Raw genomic sequence first — 20562 nt, 5'->3', positions numbered from 1 at the left:
TCTCTGTATGTGAGCGGCAACTCAGAAACTCTCCCTGGACAGAGTGATGGCAGCAGCCACCAACATGGGCTCCATTCTAAAAACTCTCCCAGAATTAACTCAATAAATCCTCCTGGGTAAATTTGAGTTTTAGATAGGCATCACAGAGTTATTCTAGGATAGGTTTGCTTTGGATGATATTTGAGGGCTATGTGTACTAAAAGCCACACTTTTCCCTTTACTTGAAATTCAGATTTAACTTGGATGACTGGTTTTTGCCAAATCGTACAACCCTACTTGTGCACAAATAACTGTCCGGTAACCGCAGAGGCCCTGGGGCCTTAGAATCCCTGCTGGGCCTGTGACTAGCTTTTAACTCATGGGGTTACATCATTGAGCTTCTATGGGACTCAGTTTCTCACCTGTGAGATGGGCACACCGGCAGCCACTTCTCACAGAACTGCAGTTGTTGGCTTCTGTATCCAGAGCTTGCAGAACTGTTAGGATCGTGGACCGGTGAGTGGCAACCGGGTTAGTTTCTGTGCTCACACTGCTACTGACTCATCCAATGTTTTCCTGGACAGTCATTGCTGAGTTTCGCCCAGCCTTCCCACCCCAATTAGCGAGTGTCCCCTGCCACCGGGTCGCGCCATCCCGGGAACCGTCCGAAGGTGGCAGCAGCGGCCCCGCAGTCCTCCACGGTCGGGCTGGCGCTGTGCAGGTCCCGGGCTGGTCGCGTCCGGAGCCAGGCGCCGAGCAGGCCGGGAGAGACGGAGGCCACACCCCGCGGCCCAGGCGCTTCCCGCCGGTGAATCATCGCCTGCAGCAGCGGCTCCCGCAGTCCGCTGCAGCGCCCCGGGCCCGGCCGCACCCCATCCGAGTGCAGCGCCCCGCGTCTCCGCGCCCCCTCTCCCTGTGCAGTGAGCCAGTCCGATTGGCACCATGGCGGGCATCGCAATCAAGCTGGCCAAGGACCGCGAGGCGGCCGAGGGGCTGGGGTCGCACGAGAGAGCCATCAAGTACCTCAACCAGGACTATGAGACGCTGCGGAACGAGTGCCTGGAGGCCGGGGCGCTCTTCCAGGATCCTTCTTTCCCCGCCCTGCCATCCTCTCTGGGCTTCAAGGAGCTGGGGCCCTACTCCAGCAAAACTCGGGGCATCGAATGGAAGCGGCCCACGGTAGGAAGCGCTCAGGGACCGGGCGGGGTCGGCAAGGGCTGCAGTGGAAGGTTGCGAGCCAACAGGCTCCGTGGCTCGGTAGTGCTGGCTCGGTTGTGCTCGGCGATTGCTGTTAAGGGGACTCCAGATGCAGGCTGCGGCCCACCCAGTGGACCTGCCTCCAGCTGGCTCGGAGCGCTTCGCAGGACAGGACCCCAGATCCCACTAGCGGGCACGCCCCGGGAGGCCGCCTTTGGCCTCACAAAGCCTCAGGGACACAGGGCCTCTGGGGTGAAACTTTTATTGGACTCTAGTGGTAAGATGGAGGGAGGGGACATGGACCTGCTGTCGGGGGTGGGTATCCGAGTAGGGTGGAAGACTCTGGACTGCTTCGGGGAGGCAAGGGTGGGCACAGCCTGGCGCTGGCTTACATAAGTGATCACAGGTACCTGTAATGGTTAGGTTTGTCCAGCTAGGACCTTGTTTATTTCTCAAAGTGTAGCTAGCGGACGCCCCTCAACCACCACCCCCAATATTTACCTGGGTAACTTAATAAAGAATTGAAAGGCTCCGAGGATCCTGTTACTCACTATTTTGGGGGCCTAGAGTCCTCTCCTGGGAAACCCTGTCCCACTCCCAAGTGCTCTTGTGCCAACTCTCAGGGTCTCTGCCCTTACGCCCTCCCAGTTCCCTTGTGGTGCTGGCCTCATCCTGTGGGACCCTCACTTGACTTTCCCAGGGAGCCTAGAGGAAATCTAGATTCCTGTTAGGACACTGGGCATTCATGCCTTACTTCCATCCTCCCAGGCTACTTTTGTTATCCTGAATCCAGTTCGAGATCTAGAAAGTACCCTAGACCATCTAGTACTCTACCAGCTCTGGGTTCTACCCCAAACATCACATAAAATCAGGTGCATGGTAACGCATGCCTATAATCCCAGTACTTAGGATGTGGAGACAAGAGAATCAGAAGTTCAAAGCTGGGGGCCACTGAGATGACTCAGTGAGTAAGGGCATTGGCTGCTAAGCTTAACAACCTTTGCTCTATCCCAGAACCCACGTATATAGAGGGAACCAACTCCCCAAAACTGTCCTCTGACCCCACATGCACACTGTGGCACACAAGTGGACTTGTGCAGGCATACATGCACACAAAATAAATAGATGCATAATAATGATAACAACAATAACAAAAGAAGGTCAAAGCCAGCCTTGGCTATGTAGTACGTTTGAGGCCCAGCCTGGCACATGAGAACTTGGCTGAAATTAAAAAATAAAGGAAAAGGAAAACCAAAAAGGTCTCTGTAGAGCAGGATCCTGAGCACCTGGGTGCACTGGGTGAGTCACTGGACCTCTGTTCCTCACCTCAGCTGGGCGTGGTAGTGCACACCTTGGTCTGAGCCCTCAGGACACTCTGTAGCTTTGACTGCTTAGTAAGTTCGAGGCCAGTCTGAACTACAAAGTAAGGCTGTCTCAAATTGAACGAATACGATAGGAATGGAGCAAGCGAGGCCTCCCTGTTTCCTGCCTTGTCCAGCACACCGGGTGGAGCTGCCCTGGTGACTCCAGTGTCCCAGAGACACCCAGGTCTTTTCTCTTACCCTTCTCACCTGCAGGGCATGCTCTGCCACCACCACCCAGAGTCTAGCTCATTTACATTCTTTAGGACTTTGTCACAAGTCTCCTCCCCAAAGAGTCGTTCCGGTCATTTGGTCATTCGTAGCAGGCCTCCCCCTGCCCTCTTGTTCTCTGCCCTGTACTAACGTCTGCGCTGGCATTTTCACAGTGAACCAATGCGCTCACATACGTTTTCTTGTTCTGCTGAGCTGGGGTGTGTTCTTTGCTTCGTGCTCTTAGTGTCTCGCCAGAGTACTGTCCCTTCTCAGGCTTCACTCATTCATTCATTCATTCATTTATTCATTCATTCATCAGCATTTATGAATGCTTATTCTAGGCCAGGCATTGAGACGTCCATGAACAATCACAACAAAACAAACAAACAAAAATAAAGTCACTGACTATTTGGAAAATAAATGAATGAATGGATGGATGGATAAATGAATGAATGAATGTGCAATCGTTGTGAGCCATGAATGACATCCTGGCTGGGGAGATGATTCACAAGCAGGAGAACGTGTGTCTTACACTTGTATACTGTTTTACAGCTTACTTTCTATCCCAGTCTCATTTCCATGGCTATGATAAAGGACTCTGGCCAAAAGCAAATGAAGGGATGAAAGGATTTATTTGGCTTACAATTCCAGGTTCCAGCGCATCAGTGAGGGGAAGTCAGAAAAGGAACTCAAGCAGCTAGTCACACGACAGCCACAGTCAAGAGCAAAGATGATCGAATGCCACACATTGCTCGCTTGAATCTAGCTTTTGTCTGCCTGTATAGGATGCCCTGCCTGGAGAATGGCGCCACCCACAATGGGCTAAGTCTTCCCACATCAATTAGCAATCAAGATCATTCCTCCTAGGCAGAACTGCAGGCCAACCAGATCTGGATAATTCTTTGAAACGACTTCTTTCTCTATCACTCTAGGCTGAGGCAAGTTGACATGTACCCACCTCCACCCTACCTCCCTGCCACCCCCCCCCCCCCACACACACACACACTCCTTTCAACCTTCTATTCAGTCAATGAGCACTTAGTGAACACCTATTATACTCCAGGTACATTATACTCAGTTTCTTTTCTGAAGTCCACAGAAGAGAGAAAGGCCCCCTCAACAGGTGTCTGTGCCTGTGGGCCTTCCAGGCAGAAAAAGAGAGACCTGGAGCCACTTCAGGGACACTGCCTAGGGCAGTCAGGCCATGCACCACACAACAATTCTACCGTTGGGGAAACTGAAGCTTGGGAATGTCAAACTTGCTCAGAACAAAGCAGGAGTGGAGCCAGGCCTGGGCTAGCTGCCTTCTGTCCTGACCTGTCTGGTCAGACCCTGATGGGGACCGGCCACGGGACTAAAAAAATGTACCCACTGGATTCACTAGTCCATGATTGGAGATTGGAACAGAGCAATGTCAATGGATGGTGTCGGGTAGGAACCAGGCAGGCTGCAGACCCTGGAGTAAGAGAGATGAAAGGGAGGTGTGTGTTTCTGCTTCACTCATTTCAGAAGGATGCCTGAATGACAGGAGGAGGCGAGGGAAGAAGAGAGGAAGGGAAGAGAGAGAGAGAGAGAGCACAAACACCTATGGCCTAATTTAAGAGACTCTTCAGCTGTGGGCAACTTGCGTTTGTTAGAGGTTGAGTCACGAGTGATGAAGGGATTAGAGATGACTTCCAGAGAAGGAATGAAACAACCCATGAGGAAGAGAAAGCAGGGCAGGGCAAGGGAGCTGGTTAGACATCCTGGGGGGCGGGGGCGGCTGATAACTTCCCGAGAGGACGTCATAACGCTGGCAAGAGGGATGAGATAGAACATGACCACAACCACACTGAGGGCAGGAGCCAGTGCCGGGCCACAGCGATGTGTGGCACGGCATCACCCACGGCTGGCACACCAGGTCCTCCCAGCTGTCAGTTACAGAGTGCTTGGCAAGGCCATTCGGTTCATCTCACCTAAGCCTGTGGACAGTCTTTGTGGGTGGTACCTTTGTCTTCTTCAAACCCATTTTACAGATGCAGAACAAGCTTCCGGGTGTCCAGTAACCCACTGGCATCCTAGGACTTACACAATAAATGGCAGTGCCAGGCTTCTCACTGGCTTATCAGAATCCAAGGCCCTCCCTTCTTCTGGCGCTGCATGGCTACATCAGGGTTTCATCCCAGGCTCCACAGGCTGTGGGCAGGGCTCAGTTTTCTCAAGTGTCTCTGGGCTGTGAGGTCTGAGCTTCGGCTTCTCCGGAGACCCTGGGGCAGTTTCTGAAGTGTAATGGTAGCCCCCTCCTGAGGTGAGAGCTTGGCCCCTGGATGGTCAGAGTGATTAAGGGGCTCCTGGAACTGAGCCCAGTCTGCACCACCCCCGGGATAAGTGCTTGCCTGGCAGACCTTAGGAAAAGTTGGCTTCCCTGCTTGGGCAGAAGTGCTTTCTCACTGTCCCTTCATCCTCCAGGCCGACTGATGGGGAAGCAGGAAGGGAGCATGCTCTGTGAGCTGGTGTGCTGCTGGAGGCTGCCAGGATGGCCTGAGACTAGACCCAGCACTCACCCAGGGAAGATTCCTATAGATAGAAGTGTGCCAAGGGACAAGGCTACTCTGAGCAGATGTGGCACTCCTACAAACCAGCGACTCTGAGTCAAAAGCAGCTCAGATTTGGGCCCTGACTTCCTTTGTGGCTTTTGGGTGGAGCTCTTCAGAATCCGGAAACACATCCAGGGGACTGCTGGAGGGCTGAACCCTTCCACACTGGCTTCCCTCAGGCTGTTGTAAACAGCAGGAGCACACAGTTTGCACTTGAGACCATGAGTTCAAATCCCAGGGGCCTCTACCCCTGGGGAGCCATGAAGCTATAACAATCACTTTACTTCCTGAGCTGCTCCCCACATGTAAGAGGCTGCTGACACCACCCTGAGTTCCTCAAAAGACAACAAGAGATGATAAGGCTCCACTCAGTGTCTGAACAGCAGGTGCAGAGTGCGTGAATTCTCCAAGTGCTGGGAGAACTCAGAAGGGCTGGATCCAGTCCCCTGTCCCCAAAAATCATGTGTATTAGAAAGATGGAGGAGTAGCCATGAACACCACCACACCACACAGGTTTAGATTCCCAAAGACTCTGGGACGGGACTCCAAGGGAAGAGTGGAGATAAAGGGGAGGAAAGGCTTCATCCTGGAAGAGAGGGAGAAGGGGGCTTGAAATATGAACGATTTGGAACATGTAGGCAGAGGAGGAATGCCATGCAAGGTTAACCACTTGCATGCAGGCCCAGAGGAGAGGGTGCCAGAATGGTGGGCAGGGGGCACTTAGCACGGAGGGTCCCCAAGCCTGGCAGAGGGAGTTGGGTGTACTCCCTGCCCTTGGTGAAGAGCATGATGGAGCAGACTGCAGATAATTGGAGTGTGTGGGGTCGATGACTTCCTGGAAGGGATCCGTCCCCACCCCCCAATTAGGGCCAATGGAGCAGGATCAGACAGCTAGCACAGAGGTCTGACTAGGAAACTTTCCTCAGAGCTGAGCAGCTTGAGGAGGGGGGACTGGAGTCACCCACAGGGAACGGAGGCTCCTGCCTGCTGACCTTGCTCTGTGGGTTTGTTTCCAGGAGATCTGCTCTGACCCCCAGTTCATTGTTGGAGGAGCCACCCGCACAGACATCTGCCAAGGAGCCTTAGGTAAGTAGTGGGGGTCTGGGGCAAGCTGTGCTGTGTGCACCTGCAGGTTCTGTGGCTTCTCTTCTGGAACTGTGAGGTGACTTCCATTTCCAGAAGCTCCTTGGACTTCTTGTCTCTTGGGGATGTCCCCCAGCCAGTCACAATGCTAAGATGGGAGTTCTGTGAGGTCCAGGACAGGTCCCCAAAGAAGGCAGTGACTCAGTATGAAGGAAGGGGAAACCTCTCTCGCTGCTGAGAGGAAGTGGAAAGTACCAGCCAGGGCCAGCTCAGCCTTGCAGGCAGCTCCCTGTGGGCTCACCAGAGAAAGCAGCAAGGATTGTGAACACTCCTGTAACTGTAATGCTCATGTAATTCAAACTGACCCAAGCATCAACCAAGATTGGGAGGGCCACGTCTGAGGATTTGGGCTCCAGGGCCCCCAGCTTCATCCTGAAACTTCCCAGGCTTCTGTGAAGTCTCAGCAGTGAGAATGCACCCTCATTCTTTCCTGTACATAATAAACATGGGCCAATAATCACTGGAGGAGATTATTTGCTCTGATAAACAGGAAACAGGCTATCCACCTCAACTGGCTTCCCAAACAAGCCCACTGTATCAAAACTAACCAGCTAGAATTCACCACCTTCCAGTGCCCGCTTCATAGGGGTTCTGGATCTCTTAATGATGGCAGCCACTGTTTACTAAGTCCGTCACTAAACCATGCTTGCCCACACTTCATGATATCCCCGATCACTCTCATTTTATAGATGAACATTCCAGAGAAGAGGCCTCGTGTACAGACACATTTGGTCTGACCCCAGCACTAGTATGTTAAGTACCAAGGTGGCCTCCCTAGAAAGAGACCTACAAAAATGTCACCCTGTGGGGGATGTCATAGCCTGTGTAAATCCTCAGGACAGGGCAACCTCTAGGGAGAACAGGGTCCAGACCTGTTGGAACACAACTATGCTGAGTGTGGATTCCTAAAATGCCAAGGAGTTTTCTCACCTGCAGAAAACAGGCCTGCCCTCTCTCCCCATGAAAGAGATGACCAATATCCTAGGGTACCTGAGGTGAGTGTTTTGTGGGTACAAGCCACTGGTTAGAGAAAGTGGAGATCATAAGGGTTGGACATGGATTAAGATTATGACCAACCTGGGAGTTTTTGAAGGATCTAGAAAAATATAGCAGCTTCTGAATACTACTCACAGCCTAAACAGCTACTTCAAAAGTTTTAACACATCCTAAGGGCCAAGCTACTCATAATAAGTACCCAAGTTAAGTCACATTTCAATTGGGAGGGGCCATAAGGTTAAACTCCTGGAAGAAATTGCTTGCTATATGTCCAGAACTGGATGAAAAAGAGAAATATAAACCTTCCTAAACTTTCTTGGTAGTTGATCTAAAGTTTAAGGTATCTGAAGGTCCCAGATTAGCCATTTTATTTTCTCTTTATTTTTTTATTCTGGAAGATTCTAATGAGGTTGTGGGTGGTGAAATGTGGTCTACTGAACTCTCGCCCTTCCTTTGGCTTCTGGGCATGAGGTCCTGAAGGGGTGGTAACATCCCTAAGTCCCAAAAGGCTCAGAAATGACAGAACAGGGCTGTGGCAGAGACACGGGCTTCAGTAATGTCAGTAGTCAGGGGAACTTGGCCCAGGCATCACTGGGGACCCCAGTTTTCCCAAACTGCAGAGGGAAGGGAGGTAAATAAGATGACACCAGAACCCACTGATAAGTGAGTCCAGCCTCTAAAGCTATTCTTGCTGTGGGCTGGAACAATGGTAGAACACATGACCCGTATGCATGAATAAGGTCCTAGGTTCAGTTCCAGTGGCAGCAACCAATCAATAAAATCAAGTCATTCCCTGTTCATAGCTAGCTGTTCCCCATTCCTTGGTCTGGTATGTGAGCAATAAGTATCATCACCTGAGAAACAGTGTGTGACTCAGCATTGGTTTTTGTTATTGTTGTTTTTTCTTAATTATATGCAACCATCCCAATTCTCAACTAGATATGCTTTTTTAAGATTTATTTATTTATTTTATGTATGTAAGTGCTCTATCTGCATGTATGACTTTATGCCGGAAGAGGGCATCAGATCCCACTACAGATGGTTGTGAGCCACCATGTGGTTGCTGGGAATCAAACTCGGGACCTCTGGAAGAACAACCAGAACTCTTAACCACTGAGCCCACGTAGATGTTTTGATGCCCGCTATGCAGATATGAAAACTGAAGCACAGAGAGAGGAGGTGCCATATAAGGCTGTGCCCTAATCATTGCCTGAGCCCTGGTCTGACGCCAGGTCCTGCACTCATTTTATAACCCCACACAGGGTCTGAATCCATGGTGCTAAGCTGAGCAAGGATGCTTCATTTTCTCCACTTGGGCCTCCTACCCTAAATGCATTCACTGGCCCAGTGAGCCTGCGTAAATGGCATCCTTAGACTTGTACATGTCCCAGCGTCAGTCCACACCCTTTACTGTGTTGCCCTGAGCTGCTCACTCACCTGCTTTCCTGGAAGGCTCAGCTCCCAGCCTTCCCTCAAATGGTTCAAACTGTGTGTGTGTGTGTGTGTGTGTGTGTGTGTGTGTGTGTGTGTGTGTGTGTGTGTGCAGGGGTGCTCCCACCATGAACCACCTGCACTTCAGAACGTGGCTGAGCCAGGCATGGACTCAGCAAAGAAAAATCTACCCTTCCTCAAGGAAGGTTGGAAATGAAAGACTGAACCTCAGCCAGGCTGGCCCAGAGAGAGGCCAGACGCTGTGCAGCTGCTGGTGGTGACTGAGCCTGTGCCCATCAGGCCTCTGGCATCCAGCGGGGAGTGTCAGGTTCTCCCTGCTGTCACAGCTGTTCAAACTGCAGACCTGTGCTCTCTGGGCCCTTGAAGTGAGTCACTTTGCCTCCACCTTCATTTGGCTCCCAGAAGACCCACCAGGAGGTGTCTGGCCACAGGGTGCCCTTCTCTACAGCCTCCTAGTGTTTCCCTCATCAGAGAGGCAGAAGGGAGCGAGCTCGGCGGGAAACATGCCCCTGAAGGTGGAGTTTCTGGTCTTATGCCCTCCATCATGTAGTAGCCTTTATGATCTTGGGCAGGCTACCCAACTTCTGAGAGCTTCAGTTTCCCATTCTGTAATAATGGGAATGCAAAGAGCCCCCACCTTAACAACGGTTCAGTTTAGCCTTCTTCGACAGTGTGAAGAGCACACACAGTCAGCAGAAATCACACTTTGGATTTTGTTCTTTTCCTGGCTAGTAACATGCATCCCAGAACTCAGCCACAAATACTGGGGGGTGATAGTGAGCTACAGGTCGGTTTAATCATGAAGGGAAGTATACAGTGTTCTGGGGGCATTCAGTTGCATTCATTAAATTACATGAGATTCTCAACATTTTGTAATAAAGTGATCTTGTGTTGGGGGACTTTGCCCACCTGTAGGTAATGTAAGTGGTCTGGAGACATTGAAGGGAAACTAGGCTTTGTATTAATTACACACAGACAGACAGACAGACAGACAGACACACACACACACACACACACACACACACACACACACACACACACACCTGCAATGGATTTGTTGGAATGTGAGTCATGGTAGATGTCTTACTTTCCTATTGCTATGGTAAAACAACCTTATAAAAGCAACTTAAGGGTGAAAGCATTTATTTTAGCTCACAGTTCAGGAATACAGTCCATGGTAGGGAGCCAGAGTGGCTGGAGCTGTGGGCCATGGTCACACCATGTCCACAATCAGGAACAGACAGCAATAAATGCAACTGCTGTCCAGCTCCATTTACCTACTTACAGAGCTCAGGGAATGGTGCCACCCAGAGTGGATGGGTCTTCCCACCTCAATTAATGTAATCAAGATGATCCTCCACAGTTATGCCCAGAGGCCCATCTTCCAAATGATCCTAAAGTCTGTCAAGTTGACAGTTGACTCTAACCATTCCAGTAGGTCAAAGAACATCTATCATGAAAATATCCCCTTCCCAGGGCTGGAGAAGTGAGCATAATGTAGGAGCCAGAGTGAGCACACTGGAGAATCTAAAGAAGTTGAAGGGGTGTAGATGATAACGGAGCCCAACGATGTGAAAGGCTTTTGCCAAATTGCAAAGGGAGAAGGGAAGAAGTAAGTTAGATTAGAAGCTGAGTCTTTGCCCTTTGAAGAGCTCGGAGTCCAAGGGTGCATGTGCCGAGGTGGGAAGGGCATGTCCAAGTCTGGAGCACTCAGAAGATGAAAATGGGGGAGCAGGAAGCATAACGGGCAGGTGTTCGCTCTTCAGCTTTGTGAGTGGAACTTTCCAATAGTTTAGAGAACTAAAAATGAAAGATTTTAAGTCAGAAAGTAAATCATTAAAGAAAATATCTCTACTTCAGCCCAGAATTGCCTGGAACTCACAATGTAGCTCAGGCAGGCCACTGACTGGAGACCTACGTGCTGGGTTCCGGTCTCCACTCAGTACACTGTATAAAGAGAGGAGGGCGGATGAGCTCACCCCACCAAAGTAGCCAAAACCCATTTCCTAGTTATTGTCTTTTTAAAAAATTGCACATGTCATTGTTGTTGTTGTTGTTGTTATTGTTGTTGTGGTGTGTTTGAGATAGTGTCTTGCTGTATAACCCAGACTGGCCTTAAACTTGCAGTGATCCTCCTGCCTCAGCCTCCTAAGTGCTGAGATTACAGATGTGCCCCACCATGCCCAGTTTTATACTCCAGATGCTATGATTATAGGTTGTACCAGCATGCCTAGATTTCTTACTTATTTGTTTTAAATGGTTTTTCTATGTATCCCAGACATAAAATTAATATTTATCCAATCCTCAAACTCACAACCCTCTTACCTCAGCCTTCTGAGTGTTGAGATTACAGGAGAGCCACCATGACTGGCTGAAAATGTTAAATTTTTCATTTTTTTCACTTTTATATGTATGTGTTTCTGCCTCTGTGCGTGTATGTGTGTGTGTGTGTGTGTGTGTGTGTGTGTGTGTGTGTGTGTGCGTGTGTGTGTGTGTGTGTGTGTGTACACCTTGTTCATGCAGTGCCCAAGGAGCCTAGGGAAGGTATTGGAGCTACATGGCTGTGAACCACTATGTAGATGCTAGAATCAAACCTACATCCTCTTGAAAAGCAGCCAGTGCCCTTAATCACTGAACAAACCATCTCTCCAGTCCCCAACATGTGAATTTTAAATTCACCTTTCATATAGGCATTTTTTTGCATTTTAATAAGCTTTGTGGTTTTAGAATAATTTTAGATTTACAGAAAAACTGAGGAGGCAGTGTAGAAATTTCTATACTCCAGAACTAGTTTCCAGTCTTATAACCATCTCACATGGATGTGGTACATTTTCTACCACTGATGAACAGTATCAGTGCATCCTCCTAAGGTCATACTACACGTAGAGTCCTTAGGTTTTACCCAGTGGCCTTTTGCAGTCCAGAGTCTCTTCCAGAATGCCACATTGCATCACTGTTGTATCTCCCAGGGCGCCTCTCGACTGTGACAGCTTCTCAGTCCTTTCTTGTTTTGTTGAACTTGGCAGTTTCAAAGAGTACCAGCCAAGAATTCTGTATGTCGGCCTTCTCTTGGAATTTGCAGGTGCCTCTTTTAAAATAATATATGTAGATGTCCAAGCATGTCGATGGGTGCCTGTAATCCCAGCACTCAGTAGGCTGAGACAGGAGGATTGTTATTATTATTATTATTATTATTATTATTATTATTATTGTTGTGAATTGGGTGTGTTTCTGAGATAAGGACTAGCCTGATCTGTGCAGCAAGACTTTATCTCAGAAACACACCAAATTCACAATAATAATAATAAGATGATGATGATGATGATGCCTGTAGTTTAAAAAAAAAAAAAAGACAGTGACCAGAAAGCAGGTGTAGACTGGTTTAATGAAGAAAGTGAATCCATCCTTCTCTTTTCATGGTCCGTCACTCCCAGCCCCAGCTCCAGCCCCACCCCACCCTTCTGCTCCATCACCCCACCGCACCCCCAGAGAGGCCCCTCCCGGAACACTTTAGTACCCATGAGTCATGGCTTCCGCAGCTTCCTTTCTGCGGCAAACGCTTTTGCACAGCTGTCTTCCCTGCTGATGCTAAGGCAGCAGAAACAGGGCTCCAGTGACGCGCTGGCCTGCTGTTTTGCCCCAAGGCCCTGTCTTGTCCTGGCTGGCCCCAGGCTTGGCCATCAGACAGCAAGGCTGCAGCCTCATGTAACAGCTAGCTCTTTGCTTGGCTGTGGGAGTGAAGAGTGGTGGGAATCCATCAGAGCTTCCAGCTCCCTGTGACTGTCCTCTGAAGCCCCAGCATGCCCAGCGGGTAGCAGGATGTGACTGGGTTCTAGGTCTGTAGATCAAGATGTGATCTTTGGTTTGTCTGGGTACTCCCTCGACTTTCCCACCAGCTGTCTGTGACTGGGAGCCACACCACACCCTTGTACGGCCTCAGTCATCTCATGTCTGAGGATAAAAGGCTGGATCAGATTTTCCTAAGGCTCACACTTGCAACCTTCTGTGATTTTGAAATTTATCACCTCAATTATGCTTGGGAGCAGAGTCCAAAGTTAACAGAGCCTTGCTCAGCCTCAGCTCTCAACAGTATTAGCTCCAGGGAAGCTCCTGTATGGGGCTGCAGCAGTAAGGACTTCATGTCCTGTGAGAGGGGCAGTGGGGTCCTGGCCAGAACACTGCATGGATGATGGGCCCCAGGAAGAGATGGCCCATGCTGCCTCTGACTTGCCTGAGAGCAGGTGGCCTAGAAGGCAGGTGTGTAAAGAGGCAGGTTAGACCAGCTCTGTCCCAACGGAGCACTTAGCGATGATGCAAACGTCCAGCTGCTCTGCCTAATATGGTAGCCTCCAGCCACGAAACGTGGGGAACGCAACTGAGGAGCTGAATTTGGTGCTTTGTTTTGTGAAATGAGGACTCACTCCATATTGGGCTGGCCTTGAATCCAAGCTCTTCCTGCCTCAGTTTCCCATGTACTGGGATTGTAGGTGTGCACCCTCATGACGGGTGGAAGAAAATGAAAGTGTAGGCTTTGTCTAAATGCAACTAAATGTGGCTACGGCAGGGAATAGTGCAGCGGAGGGTGAGGCTTTGGGGTCCAGCCTACCGTCCGGCCTTTGCTGTCTGTCATGGCATGGTTCTCACACCAGAGCCAAACAAGCCACACGTGTCAGTCAGCATCTGAAAACATCAGGGTGAGAGGGAGGACTTGGGTGTCCAATGGCTAGAGGCTAGCCTCTTAGCTCTGTCACTTTGAACAGCTAGAGCACTCTTCCATAAAATTTCATAACAATTGGGAAGACGAAATGGGGTAACTTATAGAGGCTCGGCATGCAGGAGGCTGAGGCATGGTGAAGGTTTAATAAAATCTCTGGGGACAGTGTGCCTGAGGAGAGCAGGCTCAGAATAGGTTGTGTTGCACTGCCCATCTTTCGTGCCTGGTTGGGTCCAGCCTTAGCACTTCATGTGGTGACCATGGTGTCAGATAGAGTTGGGACCAAGAAGGTAGTACTGGGAAAGTTCGAGATTCCTCTGCTCCAGCACGTTGGAGTTGTGATGGTCACAATTTCCTGCTGTTTCCTTCCCAGAACCAGAGGCCCATTAGTGCCACGAAGCCAGGGCTCCTGTACCACACAGCCAGGGCTCCTGTACCACACAGCCAGGGCTCCTGTACCACACAGCCAGGGCTCCTGTACCACACAGCCAGGGCTCCTGTACCACACAGCCAGGGCTCCTGTACCACACAGCCAGGGCTCCTGTACCACACAGCCTGGGCTCCTGTACCATACAGCCAGGGCTCCTGTACCTCACAGCCTGGGCTCCTGAGCCACACAGCCAGGGCTCCTGAGCCACACAGCCAGGGCTCCTGTACCACACAGCCAGGGCTCCTGAGCCACACAGCCAGGGCTCCTGAGCCACACAGCCAGGGCTCCTGTACCTCACAGCCTGGGCTCCTGAGCCACACAGCCAGGGCTCCTGTACCACACAGCCAGGGCTCCTGTACCTCACAGCCAGGGCTCCTGTACCTCACAGCCTGGGCTCCTGAGCCACACAGCCAGGGCTCCTGAGCCACACAGCCAGGGCTCCTGAGCCACACAGCCAGGGCTCCTGAGCCACACAGCCAGGGCTCCTGTACCACACAGCCAGGGCTCCTGTACCTCACAGCCTGGGCTCCTGAGCCACACAGCCAGGGCTCCTGAGCCACACAGCCAGGGCTCCTGTACCACACAGCCAGGGCTCCTGAGCCACACAGCCAGGGCTCCTGAGCCACACAGCCAGGGCTCCTGAGCCACACAGCCAGGGCTCCTGAGCCACACAGCCAGGGCTCCTGTACCACACAGCCAGGGCTCCTGTACCTCACAGCCTGGGCTCCTGAGCCACACAGCCAGGGCTCCTGAGCCACACAGCCAGGGCTCCTGAGCCACACAGCCAGGGCTCCTGTACCACACAGCCAGGGCTCCTGTACCTCACAGCCTGGGCTCCTGAGCCACACAGCCAGGGCTCCTGAGCCACACAGCCAGGGCTCCTGTACCACACAGCCAGGGCTCCTGAGCCACACAGCCAGGGCTCCTGAGCCACACAGCCAGGGCTCCTGAGCCACACAGCCAGGGCTCCTGTACCACACAGCCAGGGCTCCTGTACCACACAGCCAGGGCTCCTGTGTTTACCTCCAACACCCTAGGAATGTCAGTCATCAGTTTCCAATTGCCCATCTGTGAAATGGGAACCACGAGGACATTTGAATCCTTTTTCCTTTCCCCACACAATAGGGCATCTTGAGATGCCTGACTCTAAGGTGTTCTTGAGACCAGGGCCTCTGGGGGTTCCTCCATCCCTCTGAAGATCAGTGGAAAACCGGCAATAGTCTTCATCAGGCCAACCTTCACTCTGGTGTTTCCTCCTACATTGTCGCCTCAGCTCAGTTCCCTTTCATCCGTCTGGTTCCTGCAGGAGGGGAGGAAAGGGGGGCTGCTGGAGAGCAGGAGCCTCCGTGAGCAACAAGGGCCCCCCTCTCTCCACTTCTCTCTTCTGAGGGTGTAGGGAGGAGGCAGTGAGCTGGGGAAGGGATGGGTTGGGCTACCTGATGGGAAGAGGCGTGGGGTAGAGGAGGATGGGAAGGCAGCCATGAGGAAGAGGAGCCACTACATCAGATAGTGACCCTGGGGGTGGCCCAAGAGGGTCGGGGCTGCAGGGACCAACAAGGTAAAGGCTGTCTATCTATAGCAGACGTGTGTTCTTACTCAGGACAACTGAGGAAGGGAGGGGGCTTTGCAGGCTTCCTGGTGACCAGACTCCAGAGCTAGAAAGTCTGAAAGAAGCCCCGCAACCTCATTTCCCTCCCTCTCCCTGCAGACCCTCCCCACAGCAGGAGAGAGAGACAGGGGAATGAACTGGGGGTCTTTCGCAGAAGAGACTGGGGACCTTACGTTGATGAGGAGGGGCTGGGTAAAGTGCAGGCTTCCATCCTCCCCAAGTCTAATGGAAATGGCCGGATTGCACATGTGTTGGGAACTCCCTTTGGGGAAGCCTTTTCTGGCCAGCTGCCAGGCGGCGGAATGAGTAACAGGAGGGAAGGCCCAGAGTGGCTTATCACCGTCACCTTGTCACGGGCCTGGCCCTGGACTGAGTGTTTCCTGCGGCGGTTCTCATATCAGAGATCCTGCATATCAGATATTTACATCACGATTCGTAACAGTGGCAAAATTACATTGATGACACAGAAACGAAATAATATTATAGTTGGGGGGTCACCACAGCATGAGGAACTGAATTAAAGGGTCTCAGCATCAGGAAGTTGAGAACCACGGCTCTAGAGAAACCCACAAGTCAGCTCCAGAGGGGCCTTCAGTTGAGTCATGGGTCACTCTTATCACTTTTAAAGCTGACATCGTCAGCTGTCTGAGAACTGAAGTCCCCTCTCTGTCTGGGCTGCCTAGGACAGGAGAGTAGCCTGTCCCTTCCTCACAAGGTGTCAGATGAGCTAGGAGCTGCTTCCATACTCTATCATTCATCCTGCTGTGGGCCAGCGAGGCGAGGAAGGGAGCCACCCCAGGAATGAGCCACAGCACCGGCAGGACTGGAAGCAGGCTTTCTCCTGGGTGCCATTCTTGACATTTGGGGCAGAGAATCTTCATGGTCGGGGGTTCTTGGACATTCAGCAGCATCCTGGTCCTCTACCCATCACGTGACATGAGCACTCCCTCCGCTTGGGTCGATAGGAAACATTGCTAAAAGCACTGAGAGTGTTCCCAGTGTGGGGAGGATGGAAACGCCTCAGCTGGAGTCACCAGCAGAGGAGCGAAGGGAGAGCTGTGGAAGCCTAAAACACCAACAGGGTCACGGGCACCAGGCCACAGAACGCCACACTGGAATGCCACAGCCTGGCATGCTGAGGTGGCCAGCAAGAAGGATCCCCAGATGGGTGGCAGTGGTCGATGGTGCATCCTAAACACAGCTCCACACACCTCCAGCATTGCAGCAGGTTAACTGAGGCAAGATTGAGGCTCCGGCAACACTGCAGCCAGGGCCAGCCTGCAGGGAAGCTCAGCATTGTTGGGATATTTGAGCATGTGGGAGAGGAGCGCCAGGCTTCCCACCAGCACGGGGAGGAGCTTCACAAAGGAGGAGGTGGGGAGGACTCTGAGTCAGGCTTATCTATGGGCTTTCTCAGTTTCCCACCTCCGGGTCCGTTCTAAACTGCTCCTCGGAAGTGTGTGGAAACGCATCTCAGGTCCAGTGTGCCCTGACGCCTGCGGAGTAGCTTGATGCCCTGCGCATCCTGGCAGTGGCATCTTCTGGGTTTATTGGTTTTCTCAAACCCCTAGAGACTCAGCCAGCAGATGCGGCCAAAATGCACGTGCTTTACTGTGCCCGAAGGCGCTGACAAGCTGGGACAGGCTGGTGTCAGAATGTGAAGCGGGTAGGGAGCCTGAGTCTTGGGCCCCAGGGGCCAGTTCAGATTCCAAACCTACTCTGGGTGTCTGACCCAGTCCCTCCAGACTTGGCCTCTCAGAAACTCATCAACCTTTTTATCCTGGCCTGTGCCTATTCCCCAAGCCTCCGGCCCTTCCCTCTCCCTGAAGGTGCTCCCACGCTGCTCACACTCAGCCCCAGCTCCTGCTCTGCTGAGCCCACTCCACAGCCCCCTCTTCCCTGCCCAGGCCAGTGCTCACCACCACCAGTGGGACCCAGTTTCCATGGCTGACCTTGTGGGCTGTGAGCTAGCTGGCCAAATGTCTTGGCGTAGCCTCAGGTAGACTGGAGGTGGAAGAGGGTGATACTGTCCCTCTGCCTGAATGCATGGGAGGGAGGACAGGTGAACCATGAGAAAGCTAAGCACAAATGAGGAAAGTAACCATGAAAGCCAATGGGAGACCATGGGAGACCAGTTCCTATGATCAGCTAAGGGTAATAAAAGGAACGCTGCAGAGTAGCGAGGGAGAGGAAACCTGTTTGTCTGAGGGTAATTAGGATTAAGTTTGGTTTTTTTTTTTTTAAAGATTTATTCATTTATTATGTATACAGAAGAGGGTGCCAGATCTCATTACAGATGGCTGTGAGCCACCATGTGGTTGCTGGGAATTGAACTCGGGACCTCTGGAAGAACAGTCAGTGCTCTTAACCTCTGAGCCATCTCTCCAGCCCCTAGGAATAAGTTTTAATCTATGACTGGTGAAGTAAGGAAACACACATGCTTTCTGATGGTAACTCTCTCTTTTACTTCAAGAATGGTCTCTGACTCTTTCTGTCTCCACACAGCTACATATCTCCACACTGCTGCACACGGCTACATGTCTTTACATACATACATCTTTTCACATGACTACACATCTTTCTTTGACATACATTTCTCTTCTGCATCTCTTTTCTGTACAGCTTCCTCTCCCTTGCCTCCACACAGTCACAAATCTCCACACAGCCACAGCTGAACATCTCATTTACACAGCTCTCTCGCCGTACAGCACTTTACACAGTTCCGAGGCACAGCTCCTCTATGTAGCAGCAGCTCCTTCACACAGCTCACTCTCTCTCTCTCTCTCTCTCTCTCTCTCTCTCTCTCTCTCTCTCTCTCTCTCTCACACACACACACACACACACACACACACACACACACACACACTTGTACATTATTCACTCACTGTTTACTCACTCACTCTTTCACCCACTCACTCCCTCACACTTCTCCCATGCTTCTTCTTCTTCATCTCTCACCCAGCACACACACACACACACACACACACACACACACACACACACACACACACACATTCCCTCACATTCTGCAGCAGCTCTCACAGAGCTCTACACAGCCATCTCTCTCCACATGGCTGCTGCTGCTCTCTCTCAGCCAAACTCTGGACAATTGTAAGTTACCTTTTCAGGGCCCGACCCATTCTCAAAACACAAGATACGTCATGTGGTTTCTCTCAGGCTAGTAATGTCACATTGACCCATGCACGTAGCTCTAAGTTGGTGAGAGGTCCCAGACATTAAACAATTGGCTGAACCTTGAGCGGTCAGGGTACATGCAGAAAGAGAGCTATTGCAAGGAGCCAATCTCAGTGTAGACAGCCTGGCCTTGATTTAGCAATAGACACCACCTGGGAATTAGTCTTTGTGTTTAATCTGTAGGGGCAGTTTAGTCTGTTTTGGACTAGTTCTAAGGTCTTTGCAAAATGTGTAAAAGGCTGTCTTTGAAACTGAGAATGCTGTTACTTTCCTGTGTCAGTAAAGAATATTCTGATAATATTTCTGTTCATCAGAATTATACAGCTTAAACAGAAATCCACAATTAAATGTGTGCCCAGAGATGTAAAACACACTACTACAGGGCTGTGGAAAGCACCCCACAGCTGTTCTTATTAGGGAGGCATAGCAGTGGCACCCGAGAAAGCTACAGACAGAAAACAACTGGTTTCCACATCCAGTGACCCCAGGGCTTTGCCAGGTGGGGCTCCCCATCGGGAGTTATACGTCTTGTGCGTATAACTCTTCAAACACTAGTTGTCACCTGCTGTATGCACCCGTGGTCCTTGGCAAAAGCCTGTGAGAGGAACTGAGGCATAGGGAGGGCTTCCTGGAGTGATGTAACTGGCCGGGCTGTGTCCTCTCTCCCTTCCCTGAGCTTAAGCACCACCTTGGCCTGTGTTTGAAGGTTATGAACGATGGGTATCTTCCTTCCCTGGCATGCCCATGGCAGGTCCCAGCTGAAGCAGTGGGTGGCCTAGGCTCTATCCACAGGCTGTTGCCCTCTGGTGTGGCAGAGCTGTGCAGAGCCCAGCGTGTCCTGGGTCCCCTGAGCTGCTTTCCCACTCTGCGGCACTTTCCTGTTTGGGAAGGAAAGATGTTGATGGCCGAAGGGAATGAGAGAGAAAACACCCAGCAAATGTTTCATCTCCCCTTTGGTAACTCCTACAAGCAGCTACAAATATGAGTAACCCAGCCACAGACATTCCCCACCGTGGTGCAGGTGACCCTGGCCTGGACACGAGGCTGCCACACAGGGTGCAGAGACCAAGAGCACAGCTCTGGAAATTTACTGACATGGCCCTGAATGAATTTATCTTTTCAGAAGAGGGCCCTGGAGCTTAAAGGGACCATTCATAAAGTCGGTTCTAAGGGAGAGTCTGGGCACAGCTTGTGCTACCAGGGACCTGTCTACAGGCTTGGGTGTGCAGGGAAGGCCATGGGTTCTAGGGGTGCTCATAGCAGCCAGAGCAACTGAAACAATTAGCCTTTTCATCCAGGTAGACTGAGTGAGTCCCCAAGGCTGAGGCCAAGGGGCAGAATAGCCCAGACTCCAGCTTTAACTGGCTTTGGCCAAGCAAATTAAAAACGGACAGAGAAAGTCTAAATCTGGAGAGACCCTGAGTGCCCATATAGAAAAGTGACTCCAAGGTCTCCTCTTCTCAGGTACTCAAGGCTAGAGAGACTATCACTGGATAGTTGAAGAATAGATAAATCAAGAAATGGATACTGGTCTGCCTAGCAGGAGGCTCTGGGAGAACCCACAGTGAGGACATCGGGGAGGAAATGGATCTCACAACCATGAGCCTTGTGTTCTATCAGGGGACCAAGCAGAGAAGGGACCCTAAAGGGGCCCAGGATTCTCAGGTCCAGAGTCCAGCTCTAGAAGGAGTGAAGAG

General features: G+C 51.4%; 1 protein-coding gene across 1 annotated transcript in view; it reads left to right on the top strand.

Moving 5' to 3' along the window:
* The first annotated feature begins 668 nt into the window (after positions 1-668).
* Positions 669-20562, top strand: part of Capn2 (calpain 2) — a 57009-nt gene continuing 37115 nt past the window's right edge. The window contains exons 1-2 of the mRNA XM_052737863.1: positions 669-1158; positions 6343-6412. Of these exons, the coding sequence (XP_052593823.1) occupies positions 922-1158; positions 6343-6412 (307 nt within the window). The 5' untranslated portion in view covers positions 669-921. The remainder of the gene's footprint in view (positions 1159-6342; positions 6413-20562) is intronic.

Source organism: Peromyscus californicus, unplaced genomic scaffold, assembly GCF_007827085.1.
Source record: "Peromyscus californicus insignis strain IS unplaced genomic scaffold, ASM782708v3 Scaffold_14__1_contigs__length_90479793_seg_2, whole genome shotgun sequence".
NCBI classification, from domain to species: Eukaryota; Metazoa; Chordata; class Mammalia; order Rodentia; family Cricetidae; genus Peromyscus; species Peromyscus californicus.
The sequence above is the reverse complement of the archived record's forward strand: the minus strand, read 5'-3'. Positions and strand labels throughout refer to the sequence as shown.